This window comes from Mustela erminea, chromosome 18, assembly GCF_009829155.1.
Source record: "Mustela erminea isolate mMusErm1 chromosome 18, mMusErm1.Pri, whole genome shotgun sequence".
Lineage (NCBI taxonomy): Eukaryota > Metazoa > Chordata > Mammalia > Carnivora > Mustelidae > Mustela > Mustela erminea.
This window is the reverse complement of record NC_045631.1, coordinates 188,529-213,869: the sequence shown is the minus strand read 5'-3', so window position 1 is coordinate 213,869 and position 25,341 is coordinate 188,529. Positions and strand designations below refer to the sequence as shown.

Here is a 25,341-nt window from a genome sequence, read left to right as displayed (position 1 = left end):
CCTTTTCAGATGGTACTCAGACAGCACGTCCCTATTTCAGGAGAGGCACAGTCTGATGGGAACTGGATACAGGTCACTTCCGGAACAACCTTGCCCTGGGTTGGAAGTATAGCTGGTTTCTGTTCTCTGGGCGCTGTTCCTGGGTCCTGCTGAGCAGGCGAGCTCCTTGAAGGAGGGGCTTGTCTTGCTGAACTGCTCATCTTTGTCTAAAAATGGCCCACCTTTTTGTATTAGAGATACGTGGGTGGAGTTTTTCAACTGGGTGGTGCGCTGCCTAAGGGCAGAGCCAGGTCTGTGGTTCTCTACAGTGTTCCCGGTGTTACCAGTGCCAGAGGAGCCCGGTGATGCAGCCCGCATGTGCCCTGAGCCCTCAGCTGTCTGCCAGCTCCGGGACAGCCCCTCGCTGTTCTGGTCTGTGATCCTCTGGTTCTTACAAGCCAAGAAAGGAGCAGCCTCCTAGGTCTTTCTTTGAAACAGACAACTTCTTTGTGATTTTTCTAATTATGAAAATATTATCCGTTCATGTGGAAACTTACAAAGTACAGGAAACCTTAAAATACCAGTTATAATCTCACCAGTTCAAGAAGACATCTGTTAACATTTTTCCGTGTATCTATCTGGCCCTTTTATCTAGGCATATTCATATGGCATATGTATCTGTATATGTATCATATATGTCATGTATGTACACAGATTTCTAATAAGTGTTGTTAAGTAGGTAATTTTGTACTTACACTGTTTCAAAACTCTTTTTTTTTCACTTAAAATTTATACCGTGAACTTTTTTCATCTTAGTAGTTATTTTTACTTACTTTTAATACTTTTTATTTTACTTTTAATATTTTTGGTATTTTACTTTCATATGTTTATTTTAAATATTTTACTCAATTTAATAGTATGTCCACTTCAGATGTTGTTCACTTAAAAAAATGACTTTGTGGTAACACAGAGAACCCACTACTGGTGTTTATGGGTTAATGGCCTGCCCCTCCCCCACACCCACTTACCTGCAAGGTCTGAGCATCAGGAGAAAGACCTTTCTCTGTGTGAGGACAGTTAGAAGCTACTTTGTGCTTAACGCTGCAGTACCGAATTGAGTTGACTGAGTATAATCTCATCGTCTCTCTTCTCCCCAGTAAAAAGTGGGGGCAGCACAGCCCTGAGCGAGGAGTTTGCCCAGGTCTATTGCTTGGCAGACGGCATTCGAATATGGATGGTAAGATTTTCTTTGCATGTGGATTGTATGTGCTGTGAATTTTCCCACTGATGAGGTTCTAGATTATAGGTGAGGTCAGTGGAGTGAGGTCCGGAACCAATGACCAGGAAAGGATTCTTGAGATATCTTTGGTGCAGAATGGTGGTTTATTAAGTCACGGGGACAGGACCAGTGGGCAGGAAGAGCTGCTGCCCTGGGGTTGTGAGGGGTGGCAGTTCTGTACCATGGGGGTGGGGGGAGGTAAGGAAAGGGAGGTTTCAGTGGGACTTCCATATGCTAAAGAGGACCCACAAGATACCGGAGGCCTTGCCAATGCCAAGGTTGTTCTGCCCTCCAGCAAGGAACTCACATTAAGATGGGTGGGAGATTCCAAGAATGTCACCTATGTCCCACCCAGGAGTGGCGGGGGGAGTGGGGGTTGGTTTGCAATGTGTCAGCCTTTTGCTTTGTCCTCAGCCAGCCTTCTGTTCTTTGTTACCACCATGGGTTCACGTAGTTAAGGGAAGCAGCTCTCTAGTCTGTTTGTTTTTACTAAAGTTCAGTGACATGAAAAGCGCTAAAATAATGTAGAATCCTTCACGTCCTTCTGTGGGGAGTGCTGAGAGTGTCCGTGAGCCCCTAACAGCCTCAGTAACCCCAGGGCCACTCCGTGGGGCCTCTTGGCCTGGATGGCCACTGATGGCTGTAGATGGCGGCGAGGCCGCGTTCCACAGGGAAGGCTTCCCGCACTGGAGAACGGTGGTTCCCTGGCCTCGTACATGGTAGCATCGTCTGTGAGTGGGAGGCCGGGCAGTGAGACTGAGAGCGGGAGACCAGCCGGTTCTTTGATGAGCATGGCAGCTGCCCCTCGGCGTAGAGTGGGCAGGTTCTGTGGCTGGTGTGAGTGGTCCATGGTGTGGTGGGCTCCAGGACCCTTCCCACGTTCCCGACTTGGGGACTTGCTGGGCCGTGGAAGCCTGAGCCAGACTGGGGAGAATGGCCTGGAGTTGGGAGTGGGCAGTGGGGCAGCAGTGAATTTGTTCTGGGACATGCTGAGCGTGGGGACACACAGGTGGCTTGAGACACTGAGTTGGAGGAGTCTGTGAACCTCAAACCATCTAGCACACATGTCAGACCAGAGATGCAGGTAGCTTCAGATCACTGGTGCCAGGATTTGTCTAATGCATGAGATAACCCAGGAACCAAAGGGGCTTGGCCAGGCTCCACAGCAGTTAGAACGTAGTGATGGCAGTGACTTGCTGGATAGGTGGATGGAGACAAAACGAACAGGTCCTATCCAGAAAAATTAAACAGTGTTGTCTTCTAGATGGTGTGAGGAGGGTCACGACAGTGTGCTGTGAGAAACCAAGGCAGTAGTAGCGGTGTAAGAAAATGAGTGATAAAGTCGCTACCATATGCGCTCGAAGGGGAAGGGTTGGACAGTTGACCTGTTTCTGGTTTAGTGTAGGACAGACTGCTGACGGCTGGACAACGTGCCAGCCTCTCTCCCAGACGTGGTTGTCTGCTTGGGCTTTCAGCACCGTGGCCTGTGCTGGCCCTTGGGGCACTGTTCTCTGCCTGGCCGGTTCAGCATCACTTAGAAGTGTCCCCGCCCAGGGTAGCACCGAGATCGAGTTTTGGTCTAACTTGTGCAGGAAACTGGGTGTGTGGCCTTAGCAAGCCATTCACTTCTGTAGCCTGCACTGCCTTGTCTGTGCTGGGCCGGCTTTGGGCAAGGGCCCCCAGCTCCAGAGCTGTACATTCTGCTTGAAGAGTTTGTTTCTTTATTTGAGAGAGAGAGAGGGAGGGAGCACGCACATGCACAAGCACGGGGGCGGGGGAGGAGCAGAGGGAGAGGAGAAGTGGACTCGTGCTGAGCACAGAGCCTGATGCAGCTCTCGGGACCCTAAGAACATGACCTGAGTGGAAATCAAGAGTTGGACGCTTAACCCACTGAGCCAGCCGTGTGCTCCACGACTCTTAAAGTAGTGGGATCAGGGGTACGCCACCTGCTCAAACAGCACACAGTTGAAGAGAAGGCAGTGCTGTGGATACACCATTAGCTTCCAAGCCTGGGTTGCTTCTGGGACCAACAGAAACAGCTGTGCCCTCCAGATTTGGACGATGACGGTGCGGTCGTTTGTGGTGGTGTGCTGGGTGCGTGTGATTATAGCTTGGTGAGGCTGCCCCTGCAGCCCTGCCTGGATGCTGTAACCGTGTGGCTCGCATTGTCCCTGCAGCTGGAGATGAAGCAGAAGTCCCTGATGACGCTGGGGGATGAGGCAGAAGGAAGGCGCGGGTCAGAAGCTGCTGAGGTGAACCCCGAGGGCCTGGGTGAGTGTGCTCAGCCTTCTGTGGACGCGTGCTGGGAAGCTGGAGACCCGTCTGCGAGATGATTGTGCTTATTTATTTGAGTGAGAGAATGTGGGCGAGCAAAAGAGAGAAGGAGTAGGGGGAGAGGCAGAGGCAGAGGGAGAGGCAGACTTCCCGCTGAGCAGGGAGCCCTACACGGGCCTCAATCCCAGGACCTGGGGACCATGACCCAAGCCGAAGGCAGACACTTCACCGACTGAGCCACCCAGGTGCCCTTTTTAATTTTCTTAAAAGGTTATTATTATATATATATATATATTTTAAGAGGGAGTGAGAGAGAATGAGAGAGCACAAGAACAGGGTGAGGGGCAGAGGGAGAAGTATATCACTTTATTAATGGAGGTATTTCTTGTCCTAAATTGTAGAGTTTAAGGAGATTATTTTCTCTCTGAAAGTAAATAAGTTGAATTTTGACTTTTTTTCCATTACCTTCTTTGCTTTCTGCATTCAGCAAAAGAGTGTATTCAGAAGAGTCTCCTGTTACTAAGATTTTTGCCTGTGGGAGTGAGTTCAAAGGAAAGCTGTGACGGGCTGGTGGCTGCAGATGAAACAGATCACCTCCAGCCACGGGACAGGCGTCCGAGGACGAGCTCTGTGGTCGAGGAGCATTTCCGGGCTTCCGTGTCGCCTGTGGAAGTGGGCACCCCTGCTGCAGGCGACGGGGGTCCTGGCTCGGATGTGCAGCCGAAGCTGCCACCCAGCAGCGGGCCCACTGCTGCCGACCTGTCCTCTGCCACCACCGAAGAGCCCTTGTCACCTTCTGCCCCCGCCCGGCGGCCTCCCTTCGCCCGAGGACGACTCCGGCTGCTCTCCTTCCGGTCTGTGGAGGAAGCCAGGCCAGCGCCCACTGTGAAGGAGAAGTACCCCGTGCTGAAGGACGTGCTGGACTTCATCAAGGACCAGTCCCTCTCCCACGACAGGTGAGCCACCGTCCCTCCTGGTGCCCAGGCCAGGCCGGGCTCCTACGCACCGCAGGGAGTGAGGAGGATCTGGGGGGCAGACTAAGATCTGTGTCAGTGCGTGCCAGACAAAACAGGGTGACTACGCTTGCCTTTTAAAGAAGCATTTTGTGACTGAAGATTTGTACATTATTAGGTCTCAGTAACGTATGCGAAGATTTTTAAAAAAGGAGCATTGGTTTCCGTAGCCATCATTTATAAATGTGTCTCATATTAATCCTGGGAGAAACTTAGGATTTGAGGTTTTCTGACAAAATTGTTGGCGGGCCTGCGTCTCTGGAAGGATTGCATGTCTTCATGATTTCCTGCGTTGAGAATTAAAGCTTTGTCTCTGCGGGGCAGTAAAAATACCAGAGTTCCGTTCTAACTAGTGAGTGTGTGAGCGTGGGGGGTCGGGCTTCGGGTTGGGCCTCGAGCTGGCTGAGCAGGGGCCGACAGGGCCCGGACCCCCTCCGGACTGGCATTCCTGCCGTCACCCTCGTGCTGCTCGCGCTTTCTCGCTGCCCCTGACTCGACCTCTGTCTTTAGCGTTGTGAAGGTTCTTGCCTTAAGGAAGGCCCAGGCACAGAGTGTCCTTGAGGTCCTGAGGATCATTCAGTACTGCTTGGAGTCCCTCGGACAGCCCCACTGCTTCCACCCGCCATATGTGCTCTTCCTGCTGGAGCTGCTGACCTGCCAGAAGGAGTTTACCAAGTGAGTAACCCGCCCCGCACCCACGTGCAAGGAAGATAGGCATGGGTCACTTTAAGGAAACCCAAGTCATCTTTCATTTGTAACTGTTATTTCCGGGTGGGATGTAAATTCTTATTTTTGGTCAGTACTCTTGCCCTAAGGAGAAATGGGTTCTTTCTATAGTAAGCAATACCAGAAACCTGTTTATTCCCCCTGGTGAGTTTATCAGCTTTTTTTTTTTTTTTTACCAGGGAGGACTGTGTTCCCTGTGTCCCCACGCCCGCCCGCTGGCTTCTGGAAGCTGTGAGCTAGATTGGATTTTTGTTCACAGTGAGGACATTAATCTGAGTACCTCACAAGGTGGTTCCGGTAGCCAGTTAGCTGCTGTTGCCTGAGTGTTGGCGCCAGGCCCCGATCTAGGAGATGGGTGTGCAGCTGTGGATGAGGCAGACAAGAGTCTTCTTCTAATGGTGCTTTTATCCTTTCTTTCATTTTAAGATTTTATTTTTTGAGAGAAAGAGAGTGTGCATATGCGTACACAAGTTGGGGAGCAGCAGGCAGAGGCAGAGGAAGAAGCAGACTCCCTCACTGAGCAGAGAGCCTGATGGGGGGCCCGATCCCAGGACCCGGGGATCCTAACCTGAGCTGAAAGCAGACACGTAACGCACTGAGCCCCCCCAGGCGCCCCTGCTGGAGCTTGTATTGTGTTGAGGAAAAACAGATGATAAAGGAGATGCATCCATTCCTCCATCTGCTTACTGTATCCATCCCAGGCACGACGGCTTTATGCACAGTGATGTAGTCTGGGGGTCAGGGAATGGCGCTGAGAAGTCAGCCTGTGAACCAGGAGATGAGTAACCAGTGAGCTCAGAGGGAGGCCCACTGAAGGCCGAAGGAGCAGCGCAGAGGCCCTAGGGTGAGGGCTTGGCCCCAGGAAGAGCGCGAAAACTGGCGTGTCTGAGTGGGGGGGAATGGCAGGAGAGCAGCAGAGGAAGTGATTTGGGGCTCGGAGGATGCCAGACTTTGTAGGGCAGGGTTTCAGGTGTTTGGATTTTGTTCTGAGCTGTAGGTGGGAGAACCTGGGGAGCCCCAGGCCCAGGAGGAGCACACTGTCTTACGCTTATGCAAGTCACATCTGACCACTCCAGGGGAAAGTGTGGGTGGACACAGAGCAGTCCGGAGATGGTGCGGCCGGCCAGGTGGGAGGCGGCAGGCTCCAGAGCCTGCAGTGGTCCTGGAGATGGAGAGAAGGGAGGGCACTCGGGATCTGCTCTGGAGATGGAGCTGCGGGGACGCACCTGGGGATGGGGTGCGGAGAATGAGCAGAAGGGATCGCAGTGCGGGAGCTGCTGGGTCTTGGCTCCACAGTTGGTGGATCATGGTGGATTTTACTGAGGGGAAGAGAATGGAAGAAACAGATTGGGGTGAGAAATCAGATGTTGCTTTGGTGTGTTAAGTTTGACCTGCCTTTCTCACATCCAAGTAAAGGCATCCAGCGCGTCAAGGTAAGGGTCTGAGGTTCTAGAAAGAAGCCAGGGCTGGGGCTAGAGTAGGGATGCTGTTAGCATGTAGACCGTGTTTACAGCCATGAGACTGGATGACCAAGAAACATGCAGAGGCAGACAAGAACGGGCTCGGGACTGAGCCCGAGGGTCACCTCTTCATTCAGAGCTCAGGCAGTAGAGGAGGGGTCAGCTAAGGAGGTCGAGCAGGAGAGGCCATCCAGAGGGAAACCCAGGGCATGATGGGGTCTTCGAAGCCAAGAGAAGAATGTGTCCATTGCGTCCAACGCTGATGTGGGGCCACAGAAGCCCATGCTGGATTTGTCTGGGGGCCGAAAGCCTGGCTGGACTGAGTTGAGAGGAAAATTGGGTGGGAGGTCCAAGGTAGGGAGAGACCACAACCATTTCAAGAACCTTGGCCTTAAAGGGGAGCAGAGGAAAAGGCAGAATTGCCTGAGACACGGGCTCTGCTGAGGGTTTTAGGATAAGGCGCTGGCGCGTTTCATATGTTGGCAGGCCGGCGTCTGTCCCGATCACACTGGGCACAGGAGGAGAGGGTCCGTCACACGGCAGGGGCTGCCGCAGAGGGTCGGTTTGGGCAGAGCCAGGGAGGTCATGCGGGAGCCGTGTGGTGCTGATGGACGTGCGGGCCGGTCAGGTGGTGCCGGGACGGGGGACGCTGTGGTTTTTCTGTCCTTGTCCTCAGCCAGGCATGAAGGGTTAGGGGAAGCCGTGGCAGTTTGAGGAGAGGCACGAGGGATTGAAGTAGTGCGAGGTGAGAAGGCTGGTCTGACTGGCTGTTCAAGTGCAGCTTGGAGCCTCGTGGTCCTGAGTGGAGAGCGACGCTCGTCAGCCTGATGTGCAGTGCCCCCGCTACGCCGCGCTGTTCTGAGGGCGCCGCGAGCTCTCTCAGGCCAGTCTGTGGAGGGAGAGGTGGCAGGGAGTTGGCGGTCGCCCGGGTGAGAGGACGGTGAGGGCCACGGGGTCTCAGCGCGGCTACCACACGTGAGGCAGCCTCATGGGTTGGGGCTCCTGGGGATGGAGGCCGCTGCTGTGGGGTCGGAGGCAGAGCAGGCTGCTCTCGAGTCCAGGTCTCGGGAGTCCTGCTGTCCCTGTAGTGATGATCTCAGAGGAGTGCCCGTCCGGCTGGAGGGACTGTGGCAGGGACACCTGGGAGTCGTTCCTGTGGACCCTGAAGGCTCCCAGGGCACAAGGATTGAGGTGGGAGGGGCCGCGGGCTTGGTGCTGGGCTCATCGGTTTGGGGGGCCAGGGCCAAGGGGCCTGGCTGAGGTGAGCAGCGAAGGTCGGGGGGCGGCCCCGATGAGCTACGGAGGAGGAATGCTCGCCTGTCTGCGCCCTGGCCCCGGCGGGCGACTCCTCGACTCCTCGCTGCCATGCCATTTCCCCCCGAGCCCCGGGCTCTCAGTGCGTTCTTCCACAGCGCGCTGGGCACAGGAAGGGTGTCCAGACCGCACAGGCGCTGCCGGCCGGCAGAGATGTGACCCCGCTCCCCTCTGTGTGCAGCTACTTCGTGCACTTGGAGGGCTGCGGTGCGCGCCTGCACAAGGAGGTTCGCGACACTTACTACCAGTTTGTCCTGCTGCTGGTCGAGGCGGTGAAAGGGTTTCGCAGCATAAATGACAGGTACTGTACCGCGTTTGCGTGTCTCCACGTGCACTCCGTGTTTGCTGACTTTGGAAGTGCACGTCCTGGGTGAGAGTGTGGACGCCCACGGTGAGAGGGCGAGCAGTGATACGGACGTCACCCCCCAGTACCGGTTGCATGCGCGGACTTACTCGGACATGTCCCAGTCCTTTTCCTGTGTGCTCTGTCCTTTCTCAAGGGGGCAGTTCCTGCTTTGCGTAAGCACAGATGACCTGTCCTTTTCAGCTTCTCGCGCATTGCGTGCACCTTTAAGACGTGTGTGAAGCCGTTCCCCAGCGCCATCCCGCGCAGGTGATTTTGGCAGGAGCCTGAAATCAGGCGGTCTCCTTCTCTGTCTGCGCCGAAGGAATGACCTGTGCTAATTTGGGGCCGGCTGCTTACCGGACATGATTTTTACGCTCTTTGACCATAAAGTACCCTGCGGCAGGTGTGGCGTCATGCTTCCGGGACTCTTGCCCTTGGAGGAGGGCTTGTGTGGGGTGTGAGCTCACCTGGAGACACACCGGATTCCCACTTACCTTCTGTGTCATCCCGGCTGGGGACGGCGGCTTTGGTAACGCTCAGCTTCCTGGGGTCCTTAGGTCCTTGCTGCCTGCCTTGTCCTGTGTGCAGACGGCCTTGCTGCATTTTTTGGATATGGGCTGGGAACCCGGCGATCTCGCCTTCTTTGTGGACATTCAGTTGCCGCATCTCCTCATGAAGATGTCACAAGAAAATATAAGCGTCCACGACAGTGTGATCAGGTAAGATCCCAGTCCCACACCCCGCAGTGCCCGGAGCAGAGGGGTTCAGGGCCCGGATGCTGGAGTTAGCCTCCCCGTAGTGCATCCCGGCTCTGCCATAGCCCAGCCGGAGGACTTTGGACTGCTCATTTGAGCCCACTGTGCCTCCGTTTCCTCCTTCTTAGGCCTGGAGGACAGTATTGGGTACCTACCTCCTCAGATTGTTGTGAAGGGTAAATGAGTTGTGTTTCTCAGGGTTGGTAACAGTGCCTGGTGCATGGAAGTGTGTGGAGGTGGTGGTGGTGGTGGGATCGTGAGGACGAGGATCCTCAACATTTTTGGAGACCCTAGCCTACCTTTCTGAATCGGAGAATCCTTTTCTTTATTTTTTGGTTCTGTGTGTATGGGCCTTTAGCCAGTGTAACCTCTTGCACGTTATAAGGACTTAAGATATGAGAAAAATCAGCATGTGGGTTTTCTTTCCTTTCCACTTAAAATGTGTGTCTCTCCACCCTGCTCAAGTCCACTGGTGTGCATAGAGAAGAAAGAATGAGACGGGGAAAGGAAGGCATGGGGAGAGAACCAGAAGTTAGTGACTCAGTGTTGGCACAGGCTTCACTTTCTCAGACATTCTGGGCATCCTGGAAGCGGAGCTAGACCTGCACCTGTCTCCTTATGTCCCAGATGCTGGCATTGCCCTCTGTGCGCGGACACAGCCAGGGTGGGTGTACGAGCCTGCGCCTGGGCCCTGTAGTTCTGGAGGACCCCTCCAGCCACCCCTTGTTCCTCAGCGCCCAGCCCAGAGCTGAGTGCAAGGAGGCCTGGCGGCAGTCTGTCGGGGACGCAGGAGTCAACAAGTGTGTGTGTGTGTTGGTTGGTAAATAGTTTGCATTTGTGGTTGAGCAGATCCTTTCACATTTAAAATTCTGGTTGCTACAATGAACTATGAACCAGAATCATGGGAATTCGTGACTTTGCATCTGAAAGGAGCCCCAGAGATGATCTGTATGAAGCTATTTAGAATGAGACTGAGGGCCAGGGCTTAGTGTGTGTGTGTGTGTGGGGTCCGGGCTGAAGAGCAGCTGGTGGGAGAGCCAGTCCCTGGGGCTCCTGGCTCTCTGGCATGCTGGGACCACCTGTCACTGAGGTTCATTAGGATGCGTGGATGTGGGGAATTAAACCCCTAGGTATAGCCTTTCAGCCTCTAGTTCCTCAGCCATTGTAGTCTGCTCTGGAAAGGGCGTCTCCCTCTTACTGGAACGTTCTGTCAGCAGCCCCACAGATCCTCTGCACCAAATGCACATCCTCCCCACAGAGGTTCAGAAATGTTCCATCTGTGAGACCCGTAGGGCAAAAAGAGTGTGTTACCCAGCTCTCCCTAGATTATTGGGAAAGGTGCTCTTTTCTCTCTCTGTGTCCTCCTTTCAGCCAGTGGAGTGAAGACGACGAGCTTGCCGATGCCAAGCAGAATTCAGAATGGATGGACGAGTGTCAGGACGGCATGTTTGAGGCCTGGTATGAAAAAATAGCCCAGGAAGAGCCGGAGAAGCAGAGGAAAGTAAGCCCTCTCAGTGGGGTGATTGGAAGTGACTGGGAGTGTGGAGAGGAGCGTCTGCAGGGGGGATGCCAGTGGGCTGTGTAGGGGAGGTCCGGTGGCAGTGCACAGCCTGGAAGGCAGCTGTCTCCGACTCTGCTCTGGAGACCGGGGTGGGGAGTGGGGGGCCTGAACCCCGTACTGGCCGGACTCCGAGCGCGCGGCTCCCTCCTGTAGAGCTGGACTCTCCGAGCGTGGGCTCGTGGCGCTGAAGTGGAACAGGAGGCGCCGGCGTATTAATTTACGGTGAGAGAGAGAGTTGCTGAAGGCCTGGGCTCCGGTGTCCTCGGGTAGCACGCTCTCTTCCTGTAGGCGAGTAACGTGGAGCCCCGTATCCATCCCAGGCTGTCCGCAGAGCACGGGAACCGCCACGTGCACACACAGCCTGAGTCTTGTGGTTCAGACGCCCAGAGGCTCCGAGCAGTTAGACTGCCATGTCCGTCCCCACACGAGGTGTTGCCCCGACACCACCATATGGTGCATCTCCTGCCTCAGAGTCATTCCTTTTGTTAGCAACGCATGCCTCCTGTGTGCCAGCGACTTGGCTCCCGGAGCACCTCCGCGGTGCTCGGACGGGGCGTTTTCCTCTCTGGTGCGTTAGTGTCTCCCTGGGGGCTGATGGGGCCTGTCCGCTTGGTCAGCTACGGTCCCGCCGCTTAGTGAGTCATTGCCCGTCTTCCGGGCTGTGTGGAGGACCTGCACCTAGGCCTGCCGCTACCTTCCATGAAGCTTGCTTGCTCAGGGCGGCACTCTTGCTGTCCCCCAAAAGGTTTCCCCTTTAAGCGCCAGCGAAAACAGTGCTCTTGAGGCAGCGTCTCTGTGTCTTTGAGTGCTGCCCTGTCTGGCTGAGTGTCCGAGCTAGAGATCTGGGTGTTGCTCTCGAGCACTGCTTTCTGCGACCCTGCATCTGCTCCGCGTCCACTCCATCCCCAAGGTGCCACTCCTCTGTCTCCTTCATGCCTCTCAGACATGCCTGCCTTTCTCTGCCCTCTTACTCACAGTGCCATGTCACCCTGAGCCCGTCGTGGGGCCGCTGTGACAGCCCCTCTCATGTCTGGTCTCCCCGAATGTGGTCTTGCCTCCTTCAGTCCATTCTCCATCAGTAGCCAGAGGAACTTTCTACAACGCTCAAGAGTGATCATGTGATCCAGTTTTCCCCTGCTCTGTGCTGCCTTCTACACCCAGGACCCGAGTTATTGCCAGTCCTAGGGGCCACCATCCTGGCTTCTCATTGCCTTGTGTAGAACGTGCTATGAGTTTTGTCTGGTGTGCCTACTGCCCTTACCCAGACCCAGTGGTACCTGTCTGCCCTCAGGTCTCAACATGGAGTCATCTCCGGGACCTTCCTGACTGCTGCTGGTGCCTTGCAGGGTTTTCTCAGCCCCTGACTCGGTTATCAGAGCAGCTGCCCTCTGCGTGGTCACTTGAGGGGATTCCCGCGTTGACACCGAGCGCTACCCTCTTCTCACCCTGGCCCAGGGCCACGCGGAGTGGGTGGTGAAGTGTAAGGTGACTGATGGGTCGTGGCCGTGTTGGAGTGTCTTGGCTAATGGCCTACATTTCACCCTACAGATGCACATGTTCATTGCTCGCTACTGTGACCTGCTCAACGTGGACATCTCCTGTGATGGCTGTGACGAGATTGCGCCCTGGCACCGCTACCGATGTCTGCAGTGCAGCGACATGGATCTCTGCAAGACCTGCTTCCTAGGTGCGCGCTGTGCCCAAGGGACCCCCGGGCCGGGCCCCGGGCCCATGTCATTTGTTTGCCTGCTGCTCGGGGAGGTACTGCCCGGGCTGCTCTCCGCCTGCTGCGGAGAAGTCCCAGGTACCCGCGCCCTGGTGTCTGACGTCCCTCTGCCCGCCACCCTGCTGGGCGTGGGGACTCTGTGCACAAACGGGTGCCGAAGGGCCCTTCAGCTGAGTTCCGGAGGGTGGTTCTCTCTGGACCAGGCAGAGTGTACAAGGAGTCCGAGGCCCCGCACAAAAGCAGACCTCGGAACTTTTGACCGATCTTGGTGTGTCAGTGCTGAGGTGTGGCGGGTAGGTAGTCGTGAGTAGGCTGAGTGCTGTGTGTGCGTGGCCCGGTCGGGAAATATCCAGCGACCGTCTGGGCAGTGCCCCAGGACAAGGGTGTGCGTGCTGAGTTACGGAGGTGGGATATGGAGTGTTCTAGAAAAGTTTGGGAGAGGTAACCTTCGCTATGGAGGGAAGCTGGGCGAGGAGGTGGAAGGCGTGATGTGGATTGGTCCCTGAAGAAAGTCAGAGCTGGGGGGTGCAAAGGCCATGTATCCCCTTCTGGCACGGAGCCCATCTGTGGACGGGCCTGAGTATCGCTGGTGTGTCCAGGTCAAAATGCTCAGACCGCCGGGGCCCACAGCTGGGCTCTGGGGCAGTTGGCTGAGGCCCTTGAGCGGACCTGTACATAGTGGGGTGGTGACATCCTCAGAGAGCTGCTGCAGGAAGGAGGCTCTGGCCTCCCAGGAGCTCCCTCAGGGAGTCAGTCACAGCAGTGACCAGGTTCTCGGCAGCCGGAGCAGAAGTGGGCCCGGTGCGAGGAGTGGGCGGCAGGTGCAGAGCTCCGTTAGGCTGGGACCACACGGGGCACGAGCACGGTTCCTCCCTCATGGGGTTTGAGGTAGTGGAGTCTGCTTTCCTCTGTGATTCTGGAATGAAGAGGTAAGAACAAAACCCTGGTCACTCCTCAGTGTTGGTTGAGAGGAACACACAGCAGATGCCTGATGTTTGTCAGAGTGCAGGTTGCATGGGAGGCAGCTCATCCATGGGCACATGGACTTGTTTCTGCCAGATGGTGGTCGTGCTGGGAACTGGTGGTACGTCCCGTCACACTCAGTGGCGCTGGGAGACGGTGGCGGTCCACGCTACCATGGCTGAGCAGTTGTGTGCTCAGAGCCCCTGGGCAGAGCGCCCTGGTCTCCAGACAGTGCCTATGGCCCTTGACGTCCTGAGCAGTAACCTGGCAGAGCCTTGCTTCTGGGTCGGTGCGTGTTTGGAAGTGAGCACCGCTGAGAGCCTGCGCCCAAGCCACCTCAGCCTCGTGTTCTTTTCTAGGCGGGGTGAAGCCCGAGGGCCATGGAGACGACCACGAGATGGTCAGCATGGAGTTCACCTGTGACCACTGCCAGGGTTTGATCATCGGCAGGAGGATGAACTGTAATGTGTGTGATGACTTTGATCTCTGCTACGGGTGCTACGCGGCAAAGAAATACTCCTATGGGTACGCTCTTGTGACTTTCGGCCGCAGGACACTGGGCATGCATGCGTGTGTGCGTGCGTGCGAGTGTGTGTGTGTGTGTGTGTGTGTGTGTGGTGAAAGCCTTTTGGCTCTAACAGATTTCAGACGTACCCACAGCTCAGGAGATGAGGACCCGGAACCCCTGTATAGTCGTTATCCAGACCCAACAGCTATGAAGATTTTGCTCTGCGTGATTAACATGTTCTTTTTTCCTCTTTGCTAAAGGGCTTTAAAGCAAATCGCAGACTCTTGGTCGTTTTCCTTGTACATACTGCATGGCCACCTCTAAAAACGATGAGCATTTTTTCACATTACCAAAGTGGTATTGTCATACTGGGAGAATTCCACAGTGAGGAATCCCCCCTGCCCCCACCAGTTTCTGTAGACGGTGTTTTGCCTGTTGGTGGTGGGGTGTGTGTGTGTGTGTGAAACCCTGCAACGCTAGTCCATTGTTTTTTTGGTTCATTCCTCTGTGTTGAGATGTTCAGTTCTCCCAGCCTCGGAGGTCCCTGCGCCCTGTGGGACCACGCACACCGCCGAGGCCCGGCTTTCTTCACGCCCTCATGGAGGCTAGTCGGCCATGAACACATCTTGCCTTTGCAGCCACTTGCCCACGCACAGCGTCACGGCCCACCCGATGGTGACCATCCGCATCAGCGACCGGCAGAGGCTCATCCAGCCGTACGTCCACAACTACGCCTGGCTGCTGTTCGCTGCCCTGGCACTCTACAGCGCACACCTGGCCAGCGGGGAGGACGCGGCCGGGGAGAGGCTGGGCCCCCGGGAGCACAGCAGCGCCAGCGCCCTGCGCAGCCAATGCCTGCAGCTCGCTGGGGACTGTCTGATGCAGGCCCACCAGGGAAAAGGTACTGTCCTCCCGCGGGGACTGGCCAGCCCCGCTGCTCGTGCCGGAAGGAGACACCGTTTCTGCTTCCGGGCAGCCTGGCCCGCTTCCTGCAGCAGGCGCTCCCCTGCCTGCGAGCCATGCCAGATGCCCGCCTGTGTCTGAGACGAGCTGTGGCGCGGAAATGCATTTAGTTTCTCTAAGATAGTCACACGACGGTCAAAAAGAAAAAGTAATGGGTCGCCTGGGTGGCTCAGTGGGTTAAGCTGCTGCCTTCGGCTCAGGTCATGATCTCAGGGTCCTGGGATCGAGTCCCGCATCGGGCTGTCTGCTCAGCAGGGAGCCTGCTTCCTCCTCTCTCTCTCTCTGTCTGCCTCTCTGCCTACTTGTGATCTCTCTCTGTCAAATAAATAATAAAACCTTTAAAAAAAAAAAAAGAAAAGAAAAAGTAATAACTAACGCTCTTAATGTCTGTGGATGTGGAATTTGGTATTTGACCCTGGCGGTCTTAGCTTTGCCAGAGGAACGTTGTTTTTACCTGGGGTGCAGGTTTGTTCCACATAACCGCGTTCTCTGTGAGAGAACTAGAGTCCGTGGAACTAGAGTCGTTTGACGAAATATTGCAACATCTTTGACTTTCCCGGGGGAGCGTAGTGTGCATGCGGCACTTCGGAGCTGTTTGAGTCCCTCTCAAAGTACGGGGCTCCCTGTTCCAGGATGGTGGGGACATGAGGCCCGTGTGGGGCCACACATGGGCGGTGCCAGAGCTCCCAGGCTCGCCAGTGGGGACATAGACATGGAGTTGTCGGGGGCCGCTATGGAATTGTCCTGTTAGGGTTTCTGAGTGGACAGTCCTCTTGTGTCCTGGGTTTCTGCTGCTCCCGAAGCACGTGTGTTCCTCGGTCCTCAGACGTCTGGTGCCTGACGCCAGGAGCCAAGGAGATGTAGACAGCCAGGGAGGGTTCTACTGGGAGTGCGTTGGTTTGCTTTTTGGAAATCCAGCCATCTCTCCATGTAGGGATTTATGGCATTTTCACAAAATGACCTCATTCTAAAGTCTGTGACCGCTCTCTCGCTGCCCACATAGGTCTGAAAACTCTGTGTCTTCTCGGTATACTGCCGGATGGGGAATCTGGTCCAGACCGCCGGGCCCCACCTGTCGCTGTGCCCAGCCGTGCACTGGAGGAGGACAGAGCTGTCCGCGCTGTGGAGGACCCGTTGCATGCAGGCCCTTCTGTGCTCTGCCATGTACGTCTGTGTGCGTTACTGCGCAGGATGGGGAGCCATGTGCAGGGCGGTGAGGCTAAGGCCACGGACTCGTGGCCTGGACTGTGGGCTCCAGTCCCTGCTCTGTCAGGTCCTCGGCATGTGACTGCCGTCCTCTCACTCTGCTTTCCCATCTGTGAGGTGGGCTAAACACTGGTACCTCTTCCATGAGGTGTCGTGTTCCGCAGCGAGCGTCTGTGCATAAAATGCTTAAACAGTGTCTGTTGTATGTTCCCCGCCAGCGTCAACCGCTCCTGTTACCGCCTTCTGGTGGGATTACAGGAAGGAAGATCCTATACCCCAGGAGATTAGTTCCTGGCCCATGGCGCACACTGTATATGCGAAGCTTTTATTTTCTCAGAGAGAGTGTGTGTGCGTGGGGGTCAGGGGAAGTGGGGGAGGGAGACGGACTCCCAGGTAGACTCCATGCCCAGCGCTGAGTCTGATGCAGGGATTGATCTCACAACCCTGAGATCACGACCTGAGCCGAGACCTAGAGCCAGATGCTTTACTGGCTGAGCCCCCCAAGTGCTCCGGAGTTCTTCTTATAGAGGGCAGCAGGCAGGTAATCCCGAGTGCTTTCTGCCTACCCAACAGACAACGGTGGTTTGCACACACCTGCGGAAGTGGAAGAAAAGCCTTCTTCCTTCCTGCATGCGGGTACCGCCTGCGATCGCAGTTTTAAAGTTGGCTTTGTGCTAGAGCACAGCGTGGCTTCTGGGAGGCCTCCTCCGAGGCTTGAGGTGGTGCTGCGGGCACCCCTGCCTTGGCCTGAGGAGTGGCCCATGTTTCCGTCCCGTCTCTGTCACGTTGGCTAGTTCATGGATCCCCCATGTGGTACTGGTGGCTCAATGGGATCCCGTTGTGCTTAGGGGAAGACAGAGGCAGAGATGGCTGGCGACAACTGGAGACTTGTGCCAGCCTCATTCAGCCAGAGAGGCAGCAGTGGCCTCAGCCCAGTCCCGCGTGCTGCCGTCCTGACCACAAGACCCCTTGTCCGGGCGGCACTCTAACTACCCACACACGGTGGTGGCAGGGAGGACGTTGTCAGCAGAGGCAGCCATCGCCCCTGAGCCTGGACACAGTGCTGTCGCCCTCCGAGCCCCTAGCATATCTGCTGCCCCGGAGCACTCTGCTCCCCATGTGTCCACTTAGATCAGCTCGGACCCCAGCAACCGGGGTGGCTTGTCTCGCTCCGTGGGTTGAAAGCTCAGTCTGTAGCGCACACGACTCTTGATCTCGGGCTTGTGGGTTCGAAGTCCATCTTGGCATAGAGCTTATTTAAGAATAAAATCTTCTGGGGTGCCTGGGGGCTCAGTCGTTAAGTGTTTGCCTTCAGCTCAAGTCAGGACTCCAGGGTCCTGGGGTCAAGCCCTGCATCGGGCTCTCTGCTTAGCAGAGAACCTGCTTCTCCCTCTGACACTCCCCCTGCTTCTGCTCTCTCTCTCATTCTCTCTGTCTCAAATGAATAAAAAAATAAAAAATAAAATCTTTAAAATCTGCTACTTTTCAGGAAGTATTTTGATGCTGAAACTGTCCCATGTTTGGCCAGTGGAAGCTTCTTCTGCCTGCCTTCTGCATCCTGATCTGCCTTTTCCTTTGAGCATTTCCTCAGTTTTTCTTGCAGAAAGAGGTTTCAGGCTCATCATGGAGACTTTCCCTGGCCCAAGGGCTGTCATCCGGCCAACCTGGGCACCTCACTGCCCAACTCTCAAGCTTAAGAAAGCTTCCCTACTCCAGCAGGAGTCCCTTTAACAAAGCTCCTTGCCAAAATAAAGCTCCCACAGGTGTGGGCTGGCTCAGTAAGCTAGAAAGAGCTCCACACCTTTGCTGTTTTCTTCTTCCTGGGAGAACTTTCCGTACGTGGTTTCTAAAGGCTAAGTGGAAGATAGTAGAGGATTGTCTCGGGGGTTGTGGGTGACAGGACTGCAGGCTCTGCCGCAGGGGCGTTTTGAGATGCCTGGAGAATGGATACAGTGACTAGTGTCTTAGTAGAGCATAGATTTGTCATCGGAAATGAGGGACATTATCTTGTGGAATTTAAAAGTAATTTAGTCTATAAAGACTAGCCAATGATTATGCAAATTGTATCACAGCAGTAATGAGGCAACTTTTGTAGAAGAAACCTAAATTCCTTTACCTTTTGTTTCCAGGGCAAGAGAGATGGTCCAGAGGAAGTCGGGCCTTTAGACAGCAAGCAGGCAAGTAAGGCAGACGAAGAAGGCGTGTCATTGGCGAAGGGTCCTCCGTGCCAGACTCAGGCTTCCAACTCACCTGCGGATGGAGGCACAGCTCCCAGGCGTCCAGGTGGAGACTCGCATCATGACCTTGATCTCTTTTTTGTCTTAGATCGCACACAGACCCATCCCTGAGCGGTCTGTGGCACACAGCCTGAAATCGGCTCACAGCCGCGAGAAATCGTGGTTTCTCAGCTTTGTATCTGACAGTAGTGATCACGCTTCGAAAGTCGCCTTTCCTTCACTTTGCCTGCTTTCCTACCTTGTTATTCCCGAGTTTTCTGAGTGCCTTCTGTGTGCCAAGCACCGTGCTGGGCTATGGGAGTGCGACAGGGACCAAGTCAGACAGACGTGTAGCTCCTGCCCTCACGGAGCCTGCAGTCTGGGGGGGAGGGTGTGGACCAAGCTATGGGTAACCGTAGGCTGGAACGTGACTCTGTCCACAGGAGAGGGGTGGGTGGGTGCAGGTGGCGATGGTGTCTAACGGGAACGGACGGCATCCCCAGAAAGCCTTGTGAAGGTTGGGCTGCGAGGGACCTTAGCTGCGCCAGGATCTGCTGTGGGAAGGGCTTTCTGGGCAGAGGGAACAGCACGAGCGAAGATCCCAGAGTGGGAAACGCCCAGGAAAACACAGGGGAGAGTCCATTCACAGGCACGAAGGGGTGGCGCCCTGGGGGGGCTCTGGGTCGCTGTGCTCTGGGGGCCCGGAGCTCCCTGTTGGGCTAGCAGTGTTGCGCTCAGAGCTGTGTTTCAGGGAGATGGAGCCCAGAGAGGGAGGTGCTAGAGCGTGTCCTCCTCAGGGCAGCCTGGGAAGCAGCGTCTGTCCCAGCCGCCTGCTCCGTGAGGGAGGCAGGGCCGAGCACCTGGCCTCCTGCTCCATGTGCGGCCGGTTCTCAGAAGGGACCGATGGCCCTCTGTGTAGCGCGTGTTCTTCTGCCTTCCGGGCGGCAGTCTGGCCACCCTGGGCAGGCCCGGTCTGCTCTGGTCCACGCCAGCCTCGGCGTCCTGGTCCGGATGGACTCGGTTCCTCCCTCGGATGCTCCCCTGGCCCCTGCCGTGCTCCAGCTGTGGCTGTGGGTGCTTCGGGTATGCCTGCACCCAGGAGGGGGGCACATCATGGAAACCAGTGGGTGGCTGTGTGGGCACTAAAGGTGGCTGGAAGGCTGAAGAGCAGGTCGGTGGGGAGGGGCGAGTTGGGAGGCCGGGGTGGGGCTCCGCATTCACCTCCGACGGTCATGGTCACCCTCCTAGAGCGGGGCGGGTTCAGCAACGCGCCAGGGTGTTCTCCGGCAGTGTGGGGACAGGCCGCAGTAGACTTGCCTGTTTGCTCACGCAGAGAAGCTGGCAACATCTGGAGGTGTGATGTTTTCCCTCACAGATGCTGAAAATGCGGGCGTGTTGTCTCAGAAGCCCCTCGAGGAGAAAGCGGTTCCTGGAAGCCCCGAACAGGTGTTTGCTGAGTGCTCCCAGAAGAGGATTCTGGGGCTGCTAGCGGCCATGTTACCTCCCTTAAAGTTGGTATGAGACAAATGGCGTTTTCTTTTTTGGAAGAGGGTGGTGGTATTTGTGGAAAAAATGTGTTTTTTGGAAAGCTGTGTACTGAAACCACGTGCTCATATCACCTGTGTGTCCCCGAGAGAAGCATAATCAGTGAGATGTTGGGTCAGAGGGTGATGCCTGGAGTGTCTGTTTCCACCTGATTGTGCGTGGCTGTCGATGAAGGACACGGTGCGGGCCCTTCGGCCCCGGCCAGGTTTAACCAGGACGTGGACTGACACGGCGTTGACCGGGGTTCTCCCGTGACCCTGTGGTGAACTGGCATCTCTCCCTCTCTCGGCAGGACCCCACGGTGCCCGTGATGCCCCTGGAGCGCGTCCTTCCACTCATGTTCCAGGTTGTCATCTCAAACGCAGGCCATCTGAACGAGACCTACCACCTCACACTGGGGCTCCTCGGCCAGCTGATCGCCCGCCTCTCACCAGCAGAGGTGGATGCCGCGGTGGTGACGGTCCTCTCCGCGGAGCACGCCCTGTTTGCCTCAGGGGACAGTTCCGTTGTGCCTGACGGCTGGAAGACCACACACCTGCTCTTCAGCCTGGGGGCGGTGTGTCTGGACAGGTAGTGCCTGCGCTCTGTGCCCCCATGGTGTTCATTGCTTTAAGCCCCTGGTCCGGCTGCTGATTGAGTTCAGTGTGCCATTGTCTAGGCCGCTCTTGGGAGAACAGCATTCGTTTTACTAGCAAAGTTGTCAGCTGACGCTGAAATTATCCGTGAAACCCACCTCAAAACAGCTGTGTGGTCCTGCAGTGTCTGCTGCTTGAACTCTCGATGATGTTCATTCTGATGGTTTTTTCCTGGTGCAGTAAGCATAGGCTTTGGGGTAGAAGAAATTAGGGCTATTTTTGGTATAAAGTAACTTGACCAGAACACCAAATTTGAAAAACGGAAGTGGAGAAAAAAGTCACCCCAGCTGCACCATCTTTTTTTTTTTTTTTTTTAAGATTTTATTTATTTGAGAGAGTGAGAGTGTGTAAGCAGGGTAATGGGAGACAGCCCAGCAGACTCCACGCTTAGCGTGCAGCCCGATGTGGGGCTCGATCCCACGACCCCAGTGTTCTGACCAACGGAGCCGCCAGGGTGCCCCTGCCTGCACCTGGTGCTGTTTGAATATGTTTCCCTCCAGTCTTTTTTCTGTGCTCAAACATGAGTGGGCACAAGTGTGTACGTGTGTGTGACCCTTTATAGAGATTCTGTTTTCAGCCCTAACTGTATGCTGAGTGTGGAGGTCCCCGAGGCGTCATTCTGAGAGTTGTCAGATGAGTGGGTGTGTGGCTCTGGGGCGCAGGGGTGTGTGTGGTTCTCAGTGCCGCGAGGGGGGCCTGCTGGGGCGAGCATGAGCCTCGGCCCTACTGCCTCACGGAGTTCTTGCCTTCCAGCCGCGTGGGCTTGGACTGGGCGTGCTCCATGGCGGAGATCCTGCGCTCGCTCAGCGGTACGCCCCGGTGGCGGGACGTTATCGCCACCTTCACAGACCACTGTGTCAAGCAGCTGCCTTTCCAGCTGAAGCACACCAACGTCTTCACCCTCCTGGTGCTGGTCGGCTTCCCGCAGGTACACGGCTCCGAAGCTGGGCCACACCTCCCGGTCCCATGGCCTCCCTGCCCTCCGTGTGCACAGCGGGGGCTCGGCACATGTCTCTGGGAGGGTGTTTTCTTTCACCACATCATTTGCATTTACAGTATTGGTGTATTTCCAAGATCGTGGGATGGTTTGTTTGACTGTGTTCTTAGCAGTTTAGCTGTTTGTTTTATCAGCCGGTAGTTTGAGTAACAGGTCCCTAAGTTACTGAGTCACACATGACTTGAGAGTGCCCTTGTTCCCCAGTTGGCATTCATCTCGCTCTCATTTCTGATCCTCGTGTCTCATGGTTGGGACAGAGAGGACCGTGAGAACATGGCTTCCTCCGGCAAGTGTGTAAACCGCCGATGCACCAGGCCTTGGACTCAGGAGTGCCCGTCCTTGCACACTGTTGAAGTCGGCGGCACAAGCAGAGGGGGCTGGGCACGTTTCCACCAGAGGGTCTGATCAGGGGTCTGTGTGCTCCTGAGTTGCCTTCCTGGTCGCTGTCACATTCTAGGTTCTCTGCGTGGGCACCCGCTGTGTGTATATGGATAACGCCAATGAGCCACATAACGTCATCGTCCTGAAGCACTTCACAGAGAAGAACAGGGCTGTGATCGTCGATGTCAAAACCCGGAAGAGGAAAACAGGTCCTAAGCCTCATTGTTTCGAAGAACAGGAGGAAACTGTCAGATCTCTGCGTGGCCCTGCATGTGTTGTTTTAAAAAAACAAGTTTTAATGGCCTGAGCTGCTTTTCCCTCATCTCTAAAGTGATGTGGTGGGATTAGGGTAAATTGGAAGGCCCTGGCCATGCCTCAGTTTGTATATATGGCTCCCAGGTTCTGGGGGCACCTTTAGGGTCTGAACAGTTAATGTTGTCGTGGGCTGGTGGTTTGTTTTCTGATGGGCCATCTAAGTATATGATGGAGTCAGCTACATGAGTGCAAAATAACTCAGAGTAATTGTGCTGCCATTCATGTCACTTTCATCGTGCTTGATCAGTAGAACAGCGAAAGTACATCTAAGTGCCAACCCCAGAAGAGCCTGGAGTAGGTCACCATACGTGCCCTGTTCTGCTTCTGAAACCCTGTGCTCATTCAGTGTCAGCATTAGGCTCCGTCTGTGCCACGGTTGTGTGTGCCGTGAGGGACCATCAAGGGTCTCCTTTTCCCTCTTGGTCTTTTCTCTTTGCTGCATGTCAACATTCCACTGTTTCAGATGAGACTGGTTCTCCATGGAATTATCCCGGCACCTTTGTTGGAGACTAGTTGACCCACGTGTGTGTGTGTGTGTGTGTGTGTGTGTGTGTGTGTGTATTTATGGGTTCTGTCATATTAGATTAATCTGTATATTTGTCCTTACTCGAGTACCACATTCTCTGACCATTATAGATTCATGCTAAGTCTCCAAATCAGGTTCTCCAACTTCGTTACTTTTCCGTCAGCACTGTTTTGTCTGGTCTAGTTTCTCTGCTTTTCTGTGTAAATTTTAGAATCAGCTTGTCAGTTCCTATAGTTCCCTCAGAACCACTGAGTCTGTATGTCTGTTTGGAGAGAAATGACATCATAACACTACCCGTGAGCACTGTATATGTCTCCCTTTATTTAGGGATTAAATTGAGGTCTCTGATTCCTCTTCATCCGGAGTGGGTAGCAGCAGCTTTCTCTCGTTCCTGGATTTGGTACCTTGTGTCTTCTCTCGTTTGTCTCCTAGACGGTCTCAGAAGAGACTCATCAGTGTATTTTTTTTTTTTTTGAAGATTTTAGTTATGTATTTAAGATAGAGTGAGAAAGAGAGAGAGTGAGTTGAGGGCAGAAAAAGAGAGAGAAGCAGGCTTCCCACTGAGCAGGGAGCCTGATGTGGGCTTTGATCCCAGGACCCTGGGATCGTGACCTGAGCTGAAGGCAGTCGCTTCACCACCTGAGCCACCCAGGTGCCCCTTGGATGCTCTCACTTTAACCTGTAAGTGTTTTTCCGTTTAAAGTGGATTTCTTGTCGATGGCATGTAGTGGAATTTTCTTTTTTAATTCAGGTTGACATTGACGATCTCTGCTTTTTCATTGAGATGTTTAGACTACTTAGCTTTAATGCAATTATCAAGGGGATTTAGTTTAAATCTGCTATTTTCCCGATTGCTTTCTATTTGCCTCATTTGTTGTTCCTTTTTTCCTACTGCTTTTGGATTGAAGTTTTGTTCTGTTTTTATGACTCTATTTATTTCCACAGTTGATTTTTAACTTTATCTCTTAATTTTTTAGTGGTTGCTTTAGGGTTTATAATATTCACCTTTAACTTGTCATTGTCTACCTTTAAACAGTATTCTATCACTTAACATATAGTGAGGGAACATAGATTTCATATTTCTGTCCCCCCATCCTTATGCTACTACTGTCACACATTTTACTTCTATGTGTTATAAACCTCAAAATAATACATTATTTATTTCTGCTTTAAAAAGTCAGATGTTTTGGGTCCCCTGGGGTGTTGCAGTGGGTTAAGCATCTGACTCTTAGTTTGGGCTCAGGTCATGGTCTCAGGGTCATGGGATCAAGCCCTGTGTTGGGCTCCGTGCTCAGCAGGGAGTCTGCTTATACACTCACTCTCCCTCCTCTGCGCCCCCACCCCTGGCTTGTCTGTGTGCGCACACACTCTTTCTCGCTCTCCCTCAAAGAAATCCTTAAAAAAAAAAAAGAACTCTTGTTTAGAAAATAAAAAATAATACAAATAAGAAGATACTTTAAGAAAGGTTTTAAAGTGAGAAAGCTTTGCTCTCATACTTATTGTTCCTGGTGGTCTTTGTTCCTGTGCGTAAGTGCAGGTGTCGTCCTGCTACCATCTTGCTTCGGCCTGAAGAACTCCGGAACATTTCTTGCCTCGCGGTCTCCTGCTATAGGCTTTGGTGGGTGTGTCCTACCAAACCAAAAAAAAAAATTTATTTTGACTTTATCTTTGAAAGATGACTTTGCCGCCTACAAAATTCTAGGCCAAGAGTCCCTTCTTTGAGTCTTTTAAGGTTTTTGATCCATTTTCTTGTGGTTTACGTGGTTACAGCTGCAGCGTTTGCTGTCGTTCTCTGTTGTCTTCAAATGCGTCTTTTTCCCGCTGGCTGCTTTTAAGAACTGCTCCTTAGTCACCTAGTCACTTAGGGTTAGCATTTTGTTCAGGGTTTGCCTCGACATGAGTTTCTTGTTTCTTCTTCTTGGGGGTTATTGAGCTTGTTGGTCTGTGGATTTACGGTTTCCATCAGATTCAGAAACATTTGAGCAACTGTCTTCAGATAGTCGTTTTGCCCCCAACAGGACACGTGCGCCAGCACCCAGTAGGATGCCAGGCGTGGGGAGCCAGAAGGTCCCCAGGCCTCTGTGAGCTCCAGGAGTCGTTCGTCTCCCACTCTTGGGTGGTGTGCTCCCGTGCTTGTGGCTCCTGCTCTGCCGGAGACTCGCCACGAAGCTTGTGCGGCTATCTGGCGAGGCCCCCGCAGCCTCTATGTCCCTGTGCCTCTCCCTTCTTCGTGACATTCTGGCCCCTAAATTCTAGCTGCCTTGACTTCCCCAGACTCACCTTTTTTCTCATCAGTTCACTGAGACTACCGGACTCTGCTTCTGATTCTAGTCCCCGTTCTGCCCCTGGAAGTGGTCTCGGGAAAGCCAGGCTTTTGGAGGGGTCCTCTGGCTCTTGTCCCTTCTGTCAGGGTCCTAGTCTGCACTGCCGGTCACCTCCTGTCTGCAAACCATGGTCTCACGTGCACTTCACTGTCCGGTTGCTCGAGACAGGAGCTAATCCCGTCTGTCTCAGCTTGCTTGGGAGCAGCGCCGGTGAAGAAGTGCCCGTAGCACTTGGAGATGGCCAGTTTGCGCACAGCAGCGGGATGTGAATCGTGTCTCTGGTTGCCTGGTGGCCGGGTGGCCCAACGCCACTTCGGCACTCACCTGCA

General features: G+C 54.5%; 1 protein-coding gene across 3 annotated transcripts in view; it reads left to right on the top strand.

Annotated features, from left to right (window-relative positions):
- Window positions 1-25,341, top strand: part of ZZEF1 (zinc finger ZZ-type and EF-hand domain containing 1) — a 98,429-nt gene that overhangs the window by 55,567 nt on the left and 17,521 nt on the right. For 2 of the 3 annotated variants that reach the window (XM_032322273.1, XM_032322274.1), the window contains exons 27-42: window positions 1,137-1,216; window positions 3,436-3,529; window positions 4,020-4,488; window positions 5,056-5,220; window positions 8,227-8,346; window positions 8,949-9,110; window positions 10,518-10,647; window positions 12,256-12,394; window positions 13,756-13,921; window positions 14,543-14,805; window positions 15,871-16,031; window positions 18,203-18,356; window positions 19,665-19,804; window positions 20,127-20,404; window positions 21,223-21,397; window positions 21,924-22,056. In XM_032322273.1, the coding sequence (XP_032178164.1) occupies window positions 1,137-1,216; window positions 3,436-3,529; window positions 4,020-4,488; window positions 5,056-5,220; window positions 8,227-8,346; window positions 8,949-9,110; window positions 10,518-10,647; window positions 12,256-12,394; window positions 13,756-13,921; window positions 14,543-14,805; window positions 15,871-16,031; window positions 18,203-18,356; window positions 19,665-19,804; window positions 20,127-20,404; window positions 21,223-21,397; window positions 21,924-22,056 (2,829 nt within the window). The remainder of the gene's footprint in view (window positions 1-1,136; window positions 1,217-3,435; window positions 3,530-4,019; window positions 4,489-5,055; window positions 5,221-8,226; window positions 8,347-8,948; window positions 9,111-10,517; window positions 10,648-12,255; window positions 12,395-13,755; window positions 13,922-14,542; window positions 14,806-15,870; window positions 16,032-18,202; window positions 18,357-19,664; window positions 19,805-20,126; window positions 20,405-21,222; window positions 21,398-21,923; window positions 22,057-25,341) is intronic. The other variant, XM_032322275.1, reaches the window with a different exon arrangement.